This window comes from Mya arenaria, chromosome 13 (genome assembly GCF_026914265.1).
Source record: "Mya arenaria isolate MELC-2E11 chromosome 13, ASM2691426v1".
In the NCBI taxonomy this organism is placed as follows: domain Eukaryota; kingdom Metazoa; phylum Mollusca; class Bivalvia; order Myida; family Myidae; genus Mya; species Mya arenaria.
In genome coordinates this window covers 23,820,902-23,836,226 of record NC_069134.1, presented here as the reverse complement: position 1 = coordinate 23,836,226, position 15,325 = coordinate 23,820,902, and the positions used below count along the sequence as shown (strand labels likewise).

The following is a 15,325-nucleotide window of genomic DNA, read 5'->3' as shown; positions in this document are numbered from 1 at the left end:
AAGTCTGGTATGTGTTAACAAGAAACATTTCCGTTAAGACAAAGGATAAAAGATATTCAGTGAAACATCTTATAATTCTCAATTTCTTCTATTTTTTAAACCAAAAAGGTATTATTTGCACATTGAACATTTACAAGAGGGACCTGTCCAGGTGCGGATCGGCCTTCTAAATTCCGGTTAGTTTTGGGAGCACCTTATTTCCTTTGGGAGACTGTTCCAAACCTGAATGGCCTCAAAGCGGAAAGAGTTTTTCCCATATTTAGTTGTTAGTACTTTCTTATCTTCAAAGTATTGTAGTACAACCAGGAGACAAACCTACAGGAAGTGTAGGAATAGCACAGCCTGAAATTAACACTGAGCCCAGCTACCTCAACAGTATTGCTAGTACAGCTTTTGCTTCCAGGGGACAACGTTTATTACCTTAACAAGTAAATACACTGTTTTTACATGTTAGACATTCGACAAGTCAGTAGATTTTAACAAATCTTATTGTCAGCTGACATTATTATTCTTAAAGTCTATTATTAAACAAATGTTTATGTTTCATTCACATAACAACTGTTGCAGATTAAAATAAAGGAATACATCAGATATACAAAAAAGAAATAATACCCGATCAAATCTTTTCACATCGTTTGACATGAGGTTGACAATCTGGCCTTTAGTTGTCACAGCCAGTCCCTCACTAAGTCGCAAAACCTGTTATATAAAAGTACTAAAGATCAAATTGTTTTATCAGGAAAACCCAAGTATTTAAAAGAAAGACTTGATAAGTGTGTCGCATCACAGTATTGTGTGCCTAAATTAATTGTTTTTGCGACATTGAGTCTTTCTCAAGTCATTTATTTATGACAAGTACAATTTAAACAGAAAATAAGCATACAATGAACTTCGGGTCGTAGAAAGTATTATTAATTTCACTCGTGATGATAGAGAAACATTTCACTCGTGATCATAGAAAAACAATAGTTTCACTCGTGGCTTCATCACTCGTGAAAATATGTTTTGATATGACACTCGTGAAATAAAATACGATTTTACTCCGAAATCAACAAATATTATGATGGAAATACCTTAAAGAGATGCACTCTTACTCCCAAATAAGATGTACCACAATTACTACAATTGTTTTAATTTACCAAAAATTAAAAATAAATAAAAATCGAAATATGGTTCTTACGAAGGATACCTTTCTTTTAATTTAAAAGAAAGGTGCAGAAAACACGGTATTTCTACCTTATGTGACGATAGTTGATCGCTTAAACCTTTTAGGACCCACCAGTCATTTAATATGTGTGCGTTTTCAGCTATTAAATACACGGTTACAATTTTGTTTAAATTTCCCATAAATGCATTATTTAGTAAGTAGTTAAAGATTTATCACTCAAAAATTATGTTTGTTATACATGTGTTTGTATGTGCAAAAGGAACCTTGCAAAATTAGAACAACATAAAATATTTTAATAGTTTTAGGTCATCGCAGAAGGTTTCTTTAGAGTACGATTTAGCAGAAACATCGATGATACTACGGCTATAAAATACATAGATTCTCTTTTTTCTAAATGGAAACACATACAGACAAGAGCTAAGAAATAACTTTTATTTCGTATTTACCTTCCTATACATAACAGAGCAACACGCAAGTCTCATCTTCATCCCGATCCTCTGTACTCCGAAGAAAAACGGGTGATGTGAGATGGCGAGGATAAGGGCGCACAGGCTTACCCCACCCGCGTAAAGAAGGCTCTCGGCCTTCGTTACCTCGGACCCGGGGGTGAAATAGCGAATTAACCCACCTAGCAAAAGGGGCTGGACTACTTTAGTTGCCTCCTGAAATGGTAAATAATTTGAGTAAATCACACCCAAGCTTCATGTGCATACTATTATAAACATGACAGATCTTTTGTGGCACTGTCTGAATTAATTGCATTTAAATGAACGCTGAAGGCCTTGAAGTATTTAAATTAACATGACATGCAATGAAAAAACACAGGCAATTTCACTCATACAGCAGTTCTCTACGCAAATATATACAAAATCACCACAAGCAGACGTCAACACTCATCTTAAGGTCTGCGCTACACAACATCGTATTAAGTTTGATATGATTATTGTTTTTACAGTTTTAATAAATTTTGGCAAAAAGTCCTTGAGTTAAGTCCAGCAAAAACATTGCTGATATATTCCATGTACACTCCCTATATAAGTCATGTAAGAAGAGCCTATGTCTCATCATTATCCAACTTTGCAAACACACTGACCTCACATAAAAGCAGTAGCCCAAACAGGATGTATTCAAGCCCAAACATTCGAAACAGCGCCCAGAAAAGACTGGGCTTGCCTCGACCAGCTCCAGATTTCTTAACCTCTTTTGCCCATTCTCTGAAACGACAGATTGTTAATTTACTGAGTTAAGTGTATTATACAGTTAATATCTGATGATGAGGTGGATATCCAATTGTATGAACCATAGAAAGTGGTAGAGCTTTTTAACGAGGTGAATATCACTTTGTGGTTCATTCAGTGGGATGCCGATACACCAGTCCGTAAACATTTATTATATACTTTCATAATTGTTTTTCCTAAACGATCCTCTTTCATAATATTCATTTATTACGACTTTATTTTTTACTTACAATATGTTGTCACCGACGTTTATTAAATTTTCCTGATTATTTTATCATCAACCTGAATGGCGTCATGTCCTGTTACGCACGTAACAAATAAAATTGAGGAAATATACTTAGCATATAATAAACTTATTTCATTATCATTTTCAACAAGTTAAAAGCAACATGCCGTATTGAAAATTCCATTTAACGCTATTGTCGTTCCATTTGATGCAATCAATGTTAAGTCTTTTCGGTCTGGTTCCTAGTTTTTCATCACCACCTTGTTTTTCGCGAAATTAAACGGGAACCAATCAATTGACATTTCCGGAATCAAAATGGCTGCTCTCTGACAAAGTTCAGACGAGAATGTAAACATTGTAAATGAAAAAGGTTTGCCACACTTAAATCGTCATATATGTACAGACTTTTTGACGAGTGGGCCTTTTAAAAAGTATCTATTTAATGGCTGACTAATAATTGTATAGTGACGCACATCTATGATAGATAGAACTAACCTATGTGTGCACTTATCGTGCAACGTGAAATAGATACGCTGAACGCCATATTTAAACGGATGTTAATTAACGACAACTGTGGATTATATTACTATATTAGATTTTTTTATCGGAAAAACTAAATAAAACAGTGAAAACATATAACATACAATACATGATCATAACAAATACAAGAGGATATAAATACAGCATAACACGAAGACAAAACATCTTACCTGTAGTTGCTTAAATATCTGTAGTAATAGTACAGAAAATATATTTTGATCATCGATTGAACGCTTACGATTACATGGCTCTTTTATAAGAAACTCTTCGTAAGTATTAAAATTCATTTCGTTTTTTCATCTCGAAGGATATTCGATATCATTTGTACAGGGTTTTTTTTGTGTGTGTGTTGTTGTTTTTTATTTTCGCTGTGTTTTTCCTCCTGGTATGTACAGTAATAGTTTCATGAATTCTTTCATTATAAGACTATATAAAGGCAAAATTTGAATCCTTGCTTAGGCGAGCTATGTCAAATGGCTGTCTTTGAATGACTATCGTATCTTTTTAAGAGCTAACACTATTGTATTCGTTTGCATGTGATGTTTGTATTTGGTCGTTGAGTACTTGAAAATACTTTATTTGTTTATATGTTTTTTTCGCTCTTATGAGGCGTATATGTATATTTGGTGTTAATCTCTTTGAATCTCTAGTTCATTGTCGTTCGGGCCCTTGCATTGTGCATCTTAACAGGTTTTATTTACTTGGCTTGGCCCTGTAGTTTTAATTGTATTATTAGAAAGAATGAAGTAAAGATAAGAATATAGTTCACTGCTATAGTAGTAATTTTAGTTAACAACCTCAATCGAACCAAAGCCTTTCAACAATTGAATAGAACATATGGTTACAGTGATATGTGTAGAGGTAGTATATCTTCTTCTTCTTCTTCTTCTTCTTCTTCTTCTTCTTCTTCTTCTTCTTCTTCTTCTTCTTCTTCTTCTTCTTCTTCTTCTTCTACTTGAGGGTGGTTGTTTATTGAACTCATTTTAGTTATTATGCATGTAGCCATTGTGACCACAATTTGAAGGGATTCGTTAAGAAATGCTCCAATAATCGAACGAAGTGAATTTGGTCAACTAATTGGACAAAACCGTGAAATATGTCTAATCGAAAGTCGTTGAGACTACAAGTTAGATAGTAACACAATTAACGAAATCCCATTTGCAAAGGGTTGGAAGAGAAATGTTCGAGTAAGAGTGGACAAAGTGAATAAGTCAAAGTTTGACATTTCAATGGCCATAACACCAGAGTAGATAGTTTGATCTGGCTGTTGATTTAATTTATTCTAGATAGTATGACCTGAAATATTGACACTTGGTGTAGTTAAGATTGGATAATAAAAGTTCAAGCAAACAAAGTGAATTTGTCCATTTTGGACAAATCAATGGCCATAGCTCTAGAGCTAATAATGCGATCTTGTTGTTAATCGAACTCAATCGAGTACGCAAATTGAATTAAGTCAAAATCAAGGACCGGTCATAACTCTTGAGCTAGTGATGAAATTTCGTTGTTGAACGAGCTCAGTCAAGATATGATAACATTTAACACCGTGATCATGATTTTGAAATATTGGATAACAAATGCAGAGAGCGGAAATGAACGTGTAATGCCGCGAACGACGCCGCGGACAACAAAGCGCGGCCGACTTCGATCCTGATGTCGGACAAAATTATCCCTATATGCCATAATTAAGTAACTAGTACTTTTCAAGCTTGTCTCCGAGTGTATCCGATTGGTCCTCTGCGACCACATTATACAAGTCATCAACCTCTAGTTGTCGTGCATAGCCCTTCCTGAACAGTGGGTTCAGCCACCTGAAATAGAGAAATTTCGGGGGGAAAGTGACATAACTGACAGCATTATAAATGTCCTCAATCCCCAGTTGTCTTACAAAGTCCTTGCTTGACATAGGGAAATATGTTGCGGTAAAGTGACATATCTCAAGGCATTATTCATGTCCTGATCCTATGTTATCGTACAAAGCCCTTTCTAAACAAAGGGTTCATTCACCGGGGCAGTAGTTTGACAATCGTCTGCTGTTATACCAGTGCCAAAAAAAAATATTGTTCTTTCGAAAAAAAAGTGGTTCCTTCGGGAGTTTCAGTATGCCAAAACGTGCACCTGCCAAAAAAATGTCGGCTCCTCTCTTAGTTACAATAAAAGAATGAAAACATTTCACTAATTAAGTACCTTGCATATGCAAACATTGCATAATATTAAAAAAAAACAGATATCAATAAATACCTTATCCTACACTAATATAGAAGTGGTTTGCAACCGCTTAAAAAATAAGAATATTCAAATGGCAGCCTTCTTATTTACACGTGTTAAAATTATGGAGTTTACGTTATCATACACAATGTTAGAGGAAACATTTACTATCACTTGAAATGAATAAATCAAATATTAGACAAATATGCAATAATTCAAAGGATAACATATCATGGATTAACATGTCAATGAGGTAAGCAATATTTACATACATATATATTATGGAAGAATTTATATCACTGTGATGGGGCATTACAATAGTTTAAACGAGAGACCAAGTCGTTATAACAAGGTACGTAATAGCGAGATACTATGCCGTTATAACAAGGTACGTAATAGCGAGATACTATGCCTACGTAATAGGGAAATACTATGACGTTATAACAAGTACGTAATGGCGAGATACTATAACGTTATAACAAGGTACGTAATGGCGAGATACTATGCCTACGTAATAGCGAGATACTATGCCGTTATAACAAGGTACGTAATAGCGAGATACTATGCCTACGTAATAGGGAAATACTATGACGTTATAACAAGTACGTAATAGCGAGATACTATGCCGTTATAACAAGGTACGCAATAGCGAGATACCATGCCTACGTAATAGCGAGATATTATGACGTTATGACATAATACGTAATAGCGAGATACTATGACGTTATGACATAATACGTAATAGCGAGATACTATGCCGTTATAACAAGGTACGTAAAAGCGAGATACTATGCCGTTATGACAAGGTACGTAAAAGCGAGATACTATGCCGTTATAACAAAGGTACGTGATAGCGAAATACTATGCCGTTATAACAAGGTACGTAATAGCGAGATACTATGACGTTATGACAAGGTACGTTATAGCGAGATACTATGCCGTTATAACAAGGTACGTAATAGCGAGATACTATGCCGTTATAAGAAGGTACGTAATAGCGAGATAATATATCGTTATAACAAGGTACGTAGTAGCGAGATACTATGTCGTTATAACAAGGTACGTAGTAGCGAGATACTATGCCGTTATAAAAATATACGTAACAGCGAGATACTATGCCTACGTAATAGCGAGATCCTATGTCGTTATAACAAGGAACGTAATAGCAAATACTATGCCTACGTAACAGCGAGATACTATGCCGTTATAACAAGGTACCTAATATCGAGATAGTATGCCTACGTAATAGCGAGATACTATGACGTCATGACAAGATACGTAATAGCGAGATACTATGCCGTTATAACAAGTTACGTTATAGCGAGATATTATGACGTTATGACGAGGTACGTTATTGTGAGATACTATGCCGTTATAACAAGGTACGTTATAGCGAGATACTATGCTGATATAACAAGGTACGTAATAGCGAGATAATATGTCGTTATAACAAGGTACGTAGTAGCGAGATACTATGAAGTTATAACAAGGTACATAATAGCGAGATACTATGAAGTTATAACAAGGTACATAATAGCGAGATACTATGAAGTTATAACAAGGTACATAATAGCGAGATACTATGAAGTTATAACAAGGTACATAGAAGCGAGATATTATGCCGTTATAACAAGGTACGTAATAGCGAGATATTATGCCGTTATAACAAGGTACGTAATAGCGAGATAATATGTCGTTATAACAAGGTACGTAGTAGCGAGATATTTTGCCGTTATAACAAGGTACGTAATAGCGAAATACTATGCCTACGTAAGAGCGAGATACTATGTCGTTTTAACAAGGTACGTAATAGCGATATCTTATGCCGTTATAACAAGTTACGTAGTAGCGAGATACTATGTCGTTGTAACAAGGTACGCAATAGCGAGATACTATGCCGTTAAAACAAGGTACGTTTTAGTGAGATACTATGCCTACGTAATAGCGAGATACTACGCCGTTATAACAAGGTACGCAATAGTGAGATACTATACCTACGTAATAGCGAGATACTATGCCGTTATGACACGATACGTAATAGCGAGATACTATGCCGTTATAACAATGTACGTAATAGCGAGATACTATGACGTTATGACACGATACGTAATAGCGAGATACTATGCCGTTATGACACGATACGTAATAGCGAGATACTATGCCGTTATAACAAGGTACGTAATAGCGAGATACTATGACGTTATGACACGATACGTAATAGCGAGATACTATGCCGTTATAACAAGGTACGTAATAGCGAGATACTATGCCGTTATAACAAGGTACGCAATAGCGAGATACTATGCGGTTATAACTAGGTACGTAATAGCGAAATACTATGCCGTTATAACAAGGTACGTAATAGCGAGATACTATACCTACGTAATAGCGAGATACTATGTCGTTATGACATGTTACGTAATAGCGAGATACTATGCCGTTATAACAAGTTACGTTATAGCGAGATATTATGACGTTATGACGAGGTACGTTATTGTGAGATACTATGCCGTTATAACAAGTTACGTTATAGCGAGATACTATGCTGATATAACAAGGTACGTAATAGCGAGATAATATGTCGTTATAACAAGGTACGTAATAGCGAGATATTTTGCCGTTATAACAAGGTACATAGAAGCGAGATATCATGCCGTTATAACAAGGTACGTAATAGGGAGATATTATGCCGTTATAACAAGGTACGTAGTAGCGAGATACTATGTCGTTATAACAAGGTACGTAGTAGCGAGATAATATGTCGTTATAACAAGGTACGTAGTAGCGAGATACTATGTCGTTATAACAAGGTACGTAGTAGCGAGATATTTTGCCGTTATAACAAGGTATGTAATAGCGAAATACTATGCCTACGTAATAGCGAGATACTATGTCGTTTTAACAAGGTACGTAATAGCGATATCTTATGCCGTTATAACAAGTTACGTAGTAGCGAGATACTATGTCGTTATAACAAGGTACGCAATAGCGAGATACTATGCCGTTATAAGAAGGTACGTAATAGCGAGATAATATATCGTTATAACAAGGTACGTAGTAGCGAGATACTATGACGTTATGACAAGGTACGTAATAGCGAGATACTATGACGTTATGACAAGGTACGTATTAGCGAGATACTATGCCGTAATAACAAGGTACGTATTAGCGAGATAATATATCGTTATAACAAGGTACGTAGTAGCGAGATACTGTGAAATTATAGCAAGGTACGTAATAGCGAAATACTATGCCTACGTAATAGCGAGATACTATGACGTTATGACAAGGTACGTAATACCGAGATACTATGCCGTTATAACAAGGTACGAAATAGCGAGATAATATATCGTTATAACAAGGTACGTAGTAGCGAGATACTGTGAAATTATAACAAGGTACGTAATAGCGAAATACTATGCCTACGTAATAGCGAGATACGATGTCGTTATAACAAGGTACGTAATAGCGAGATACTATGCCGTTATAACAAGTTACGTAGTAGCGAGATACTATGCCGTTATAACAATATATACGTAATAGTGAGATACTATGCCTACGTAATAACGAGATACTATGCCGTTATAACAAGGTACGTAATAGCGAGATACTATGCCTACGTAATATCGAGATATTATGACGTAATAACAAGGTACGTAATAGCGAGATACTATGCCTACGTAATAGCGAGCTACTATGTCCATATAATTAGCGAATAATGGTTTCCCAGTTTATTGTGTGAGTATTTAGTATGTGAAAGTCACGTGATTAGAACAGATACATATACCGACTTTATTCTAAAATTAACTGGTATCTACGTGGTAGGCCAAACCAGTAAATTTCGAATAGGAAAAACATGCAAAAACTACGAAAGATACGAGTACATGAGTCGTAAGCGATGTGAAACATCAGTAAGATTCAATGTGTTGTAAACATCGATATCAATTTTATGTCAGTTTTTGACAATTTTCTCTCCTTTTTTTTGCAATTGTATCATCTGGTGTCTAGTCCCTTCAATGCCGTTGACTGCAAATACTGTTGCATTAGTGTTTCTTTTCTTAAAAAAGAGTACATTATTGAATTTATTGCTATAGTTTCCTTTTAATAGTTGCGGCTGTGTTAATATCGGTTATTTTCTATATTGATTTGTATCTACTTCAGTAAATTCGTATTGGTTGCAGCTGGTTGGTCTGTGTGACGTCATAAGTCGTGTGCATGCTGGTTTTCGGCATGGATTCCTGCTAAAGCGAATAATAATGCTTTCTCATTCGGAGCTCTTCGGCCATTTTTATCGAAAACAACCTCGGATGTATTTGGACGGTTTACATACTTAAAAAGTGGTACGTTTAAGTCCACTGCAAGTAGATCGGGTAGTTATTTTATTTAGCACTTAAACTTTATGACTTAACTCTTGGGAATCTTAATTATGTTTGCAATAATACACTTCACTGGCAATCAGTTTAAACTTAGGTCAATAAATACAACTCTAAACACTATATTTAATTAATGATATAATTCAAAAATTTACAAACTTCTTCAACTGATGTACCGGCATACATCCGAGGTTGTTTTCGATAAAAATGGCCGAGGAGTTCCGAATGAATGCTTTCTTTCGACTGCTAGCAACTCATTTAAACTTGTCAAATTATGAAATGTACGGTGCACGCCTTACCAATGCTATATAAATATGCTAATTTATAATATTGCGCTGGAATTACATGTTTCGTTAGGGCTAACTTGTTAACATTGAGTTTGGGTAAAAGTAGAACGTGAAACAATTATACATTAAATTTGTAATCGTCTGGAAAATTGTCTTTACTTCTTATTTGACACGCCTGCATTTCAAAGGTTTTATGGTAGAGCATGTCAATCTCTCATCTTTTGCACTTAAGACTTTAAAAAGGGAGATTTTTGTGATGATTTACATTTAAGTAGTGTTTATGTTGCATTGCTTAGCATTTATAATCATTAATAGTCAGAGGTTAATTAATAAATTATAACGCATAGAATAATATTAAACCCGGTAATATCCCTCTATTCTTTTATTTTTTTATTGTGTACTGTCTTTGTGAATTAAACCGAAAACTTACATTTGTGAGAAAAAAATAAACAATGAAGTGGATATAAAATAAACACGGAAGTGAAACTGAAATAAACACTGGAGTGGAAATAAAATAAACACGGAAGTGAAACTGAAATAAACACTGGAGTGGAAATAAAATCAACACTGAAGTGGAAATAAAATCAACACTGAAGTGGAAATAAAATCAACACTGAAGTGGAAATAAAATCAACACTGAAGTGAAACTGAAATAAACACTGAAGTGAAACTGAAATAAACACTTCAGTGAGAATATATAAAAACAAACTTAAGCAGAAATAAAACAAACAAGGTGGGTATATTTATTTACGACGACACTCAAAACACGTCTATCAAATTTGAGGTTCTTTCCGGAAGATTACCAAGAATATAATTAAATAAATGCCCTTGAAAATATATTATCACTTAATAAGTATGAAATATGCATAACTTATTGAGAGTAAACACTATGGTCGATATTGATGAATTAAAAAGAACCTCTAACAAACAGAAAAGGGATCAAGAGGTTTAAACAAAATAATAGAATATCAAGATCTAACTGATGTTATGGATAGTTAAACTTCCTACAACAAAGCTATGTTTATGCCACTTAAACCCTTCAATTAATGTACCAATTGACCTTACGACAGCGGCTTCTAAGCCACGCCCCCTGATATCAAGGGAGCGAACTCTGTCTATGTCCGTCAAACAAACGAGGAAGAAATGGCGTCACGCGTCGTTTCGCTTTCCGATATTCCTGACAAATTATCATAAATGTGACATTACAATGCGAAAAAATAGAAGTCAAAGGAATTTGTAACTGGCTGCTACATCGGAAGGCTCGATATATCTTTAGAAAATGACGATATCTAACATTTACGGGGTGAAATCTATCCAAGTCAGAGAAAATCGGATAGCCGCCATGTTGTCAACATTGACATCGATACAAAGGAAAAGCGTGTGTGTGACGCATACTGTAAATGCAAACAAGGGTAAGTTTAACTTTTAATAACACCGGCCCTTCTTACAGTATTGTTGAAACAAAGATTAAATCATCGCACAATATGAGTAAATCATAAATGGCCCGAATAGGGAACCCGGAAGTGACATTAAATTACAGTTACATGCCAGCTATACAGTAAAACCTTGTATTCTATAGTATGAGTAGAAATGGTTTATTGGGGTTCTGCATAAAAAGTTTCAGTTCTAAGCGATTGAACACTCCCCCTTATGAATAATAATGTAATAGTTGACAAGTGACAATCGTGGGTGATACCAATCTGTAACTTTTGCATTGCTCAAACATTCACATGCTTTGATTTTTGTTCTTACAGAAATTGTGGAACATGTTCACACACTCTGGCTGTAAAAGTAGACCTGGGAGGAAAAGTGCCCCCGGTGTGGGGCTCGAACTCACAACCACCAGAACACTAGCCCGGCGCTCTAACCAACTAAGCTGACCGGGCAGCTGGTTCTAACCCACACACACTACCCTCCCCCCATTTACCGGTTAAGGCTGGTGGAGGGTCTCCTGCTATTTACCGTTGACACCATTAAAGTATTCTGATTGATGGAGATAAGGAAGTCCCCTTATTATTGTCTTCAACAAGCCTACCGCCACAGGGGACCTAGCATAAGACCGGAAACCGCCCCCCCCCCCACACACACATGATATTTGCCAGTCCAGGCAATGTCAACCGCAAGAGAAAACCAGTGATGACAAGTTTTACAAATAATCGGTATGACCTATTTTAAAGCTTTTTATAACATTTAGTTTTACTTTGCTGTACAAAAGTAATGGACTATTTGTCCAGAGAAAAACAACAACCACAAAACATTAGCTAGTATCTTGTCAATATTTCATTATGATATACTAGTACATGTAGAAAGCAAACATCAAAGGCAGTAGCATTTACAGCTAGTATTAAAATATTTAACAATACATGTAACTGATTTATTTTAATATTGGCATCTTTTATTTATTTCAGGAAAGTGTGGTCTTTTGAAGAGAGTTCTTGAAGTTGTTCAGCATGTTGTTTTGATGGATTCTTGGAAGGATGTACCTCTATGATGTTAGCTTCAGTTCTGGAGTATAACACCAGTTGTTGCATATTTAATATCAGATTTATTAAATACATTGTTGTTTTGCAAACATTACTTAAACTTTGATATTTCTTTGGTGTTTATGTAAGATATTGTAGGTGAATATCTCTTTATTGCAATGGCAAATATATTTTAAAATATATAGCATTAGCAGAAGTTATTTTTCACTGTTAAAGCTGCACTTTCACAGATTGATCACTTTGACAACTTACACAGGATTCGATTGCATTTATCATGTTTTGGCTCGGAGAAGTTTGCTTTGTGATTTATATATTAGGTCTTAATTTAAAGAATGCCAAAATAAGCCGATTCTGAGACAAAAAGTGTCAAACTAGAATTCTGTGAGAGTGCAACTTTAAGAATACTGTTAATCGAGTGTGCATGTGATCCGGATTCTGAACATTGGATGACCTATCATTAAATATTGTAGATTTACGTAAATGGCCCAAAATATAAGAATAACAATGAAAATACGTACATGTTTGACTTGTTCTTTATTCATAATAAGTCTAAGTCTTTACAGCACATGTTTGGCAGAATCAAGTTCTAATGAACATAATAATTGATTTAAATGTACAGTGAAATAATTTGTTTTATACAGAAAATAATACCTTAACGATTCAGACCGATCTGTTCTCGTTTTGTTTTGGTGGCTCAAATATTTATCTGAGTTTTGGAGGAGGCCAAGCTGGTGTGAGCTGGTCAAATACAGTAGCTGCTTGAGGGTCAGTGTTTTCTTGATTGGATTTCCCGTCGACAAAGTGCTGATATGAAAATAAGAAATCTATGAAATGTGTCGGAATGACAGGTACAAAAGCCATTGTTTACATAGGAACTATACGAGTATATGAGATTCGGAAGCATGCGATGGTTCGGACAAAAATTTAGTTGTACGATATTTCCTGATTTACTTTGAAAGCAAAGCAGTTTATAAAAACTACATAACGGTATCAACAAAAATACCTCTATCTTGAATGAAATCAATCGTGTCCATGTTGAACCTGATATTAAATGGCCATTAATGCCGATTTGACAACACAAGCCAAAGCATAAATGTACGATGTTTATAGTTTAAAAATAGAAACACTTATTTAGGTCATGCACGGACAATTTCAGTATTAAATAAATTTTGAGCGGATTGAAATAAGTCGTTTTGTTAAAAAAATACTTTTGTACAGACGTATAGATGTTTCGCCTTTGAACGATCTTTCAAAATTTCCAAGTTCAGCTGTTGATGAGGTCTTCCACAGAGTTTGATACAGCACTTGCATTTTTCTAAATAACTCGCTGGTTTCGAATACGGAACGAATTGTAAGCCATCTTTAGTCGGCCTGGCTACCTTGTATCCGAATTACAAGTGCCATGACAACACCTTTTTACCATAATACTTAAAAAGGCGAGGAATTGCCAGCGCATGTATATGACGGACTCTGGTCAGTTTGACGGACAAAATGGCGGATAGCAACACGGCTTATCAGCCCTACATTCTGATTGGCTGATAGGACCTGTCAATCAAATCCTGTCGTAAGGTCAATTAGGCTTTCTGTATCTAACCGAGTTAACAAGTGCGGAACAAACACTGTTATAAATCCAGGTCCATCGTACATAACGCTATATATTTTCTAATCCAGGATTTATTTATGTCATTAACTGATAAATTCACATGACTGTTATAAACCATGATGTATTGATCTGTTGAAAAGGGAATACGCCGCATGAAAATTGACACAACAGCCCTGCATTTGTTAACGATTAAAGAAAAAAGATCAGCCCGCCCCTAAGCGTATCTTCGAGCCCAGCTGGGTGGGGGTGGGGGCTTCAGCCCTAAAGCACAGAGCTGAATCCGTGCCTGTCACAGCCCGAATAAAAACCTGAAAGAAGCTGACTCAATTATGTAATGGAGACTTGTGCTGCCGATATTGTCCAAAAAACTTGAAACTATTAAGAACAATTCGTAACGTACATTTTAATATTTACAAAATGAAATGAATGAAAAAAATATAATGAGTGAACAGAATAATTCAGAATATCTTGAAACAATTATCCGCTAAATCAAGATATCTTTGTTCAACATGTAGTAGGTTATTCTGCAAATATTGGTCTCTTACTGAACATCATCACATGTATACAAAAAAATACAAACATACACTTTCGCTCGATAGTTGGAGGCCAAAATTACTCTTAAAGTTACACTCTCACAGATATATCAATTTTACAACTTTTTAATTTTTTTTTTGTCTTGGAAAGACCAAATTTTTGCGTAAATATCTGCAAACCAGTTATTTAAGACTGCTGACAAAAAAATAGATCGCAGATTTTCATATTTCCGTTCAAAAATTAATGTTTTATGGCTTAAACCGTTACTAAAATGCATAAAACATCGATTTTTTGAACTTAAATATAAAAATCTGCGATCTAATTTTTTGTCAGCAGTCTTATATAACTGGTTTTCATGTATTTTCGCAAAAATTGGCTCTTTCCACGACAAAAAATAAAATAAAGTTGTCTAAACGTTTAATCTGTGAGAGTGCAGCTTTAAATATTAACTATAAAATTGGTGAAAAAACTGTCGCAAATAGATTTAAAAGTACACCGGGAAAATTTGATATACAAAGACCAAACTAGCTTCATTAAGTCCGATAGATGATTAGTAGGTGAAAATGTCCGGATGTTAATAGAATCAAAGCGCTTACAACGTTGAAAGGCTTCCGGCCTGCTACGTTTTATGAGTATAGTCATCTATTTGTAAAACAAATTATCAT

The 15,325-nt window shown here is 35.1% G+C and overlaps 2 protein-coding genes and 1 long non-coding RNA gene across 6 annotated transcripts in view; 1 reads left to right on the top strand and 2 right to left on the bottom strand.

The window, feature by feature from the left end:
- LOC128215144 (ATP-binding cassette sub-family C member 4-like) overlaps positions 1–15,325 on the bottom strand; it is a 36,381-nt gene that overhangs the window by 18,947 nt on the left and 2,109 nt on the right. Inside the window, exons 2-5 of the mRNA XM_052921863.1 lie at positions 4,873–4,983; positions 2,262–2,382; positions 1,615–1,830; positions 613–699 (exon numbers count right to left, since the gene is read on the bottom strand). Coding sequence (XP_052777823.1) covers positions 613–699; positions 1,615–1,830; positions 2,262–2,382; positions 4,873–4,983 — 535 coding nt within the window. The remainder of the gene's footprint in view (positions 1–612; positions 700–1,614; positions 1,831–2,261; positions 2,383–4,872; positions 4,984–15,325) is intronic.
- Positions 11,173–13,030, top strand: LOC128214266 (uncharacterized). Its single transcript, XR_008257895.1, has 3 exons — positions 11,173–11,452; positions 11,795–12,199; positions 12,449–13,030. It is a non-coding gene; the product is annotated as an uncharacterized LOC128214266 (long non-coding RNA).
- On the bottom strand, positions 12,413–14,075 carry LOC128214264 (uncharacterized). Of its 4 annotated transcripts, none has more exons than XR_008257893.1 (3): positions 13,732–14,075; positions 13,175–13,327; positions 12,413–12,545 (listed from the first exon to the last, which is right to left on the bottom strand). XR_008257893.1 is itself a non-coding variant. In XM_052920638.1 (3 exons), the coding sequence occupies exons 1-3, from the start codon at positions 13,832–13,834 to the stop codon at positions 12,440–12,442; spliced, it is 354 nt and encodes a 117-aa protein (XP_052776598.1). In that variant the 5' UTR covers positions 13,835–14,075; the 3' UTR covers positions 12,413–12,439. The 4 variants fall into 4 exon arrangements, 1 of the variants encoding a protein (XP_052776598.1); XR_008257894.1 differs by having other exon boundaries at positions 13,744–14,075; XR_008257892.1 differs by lacking the exon at positions 13,732–14,075 and adding an exon at positions 13,527–13,640.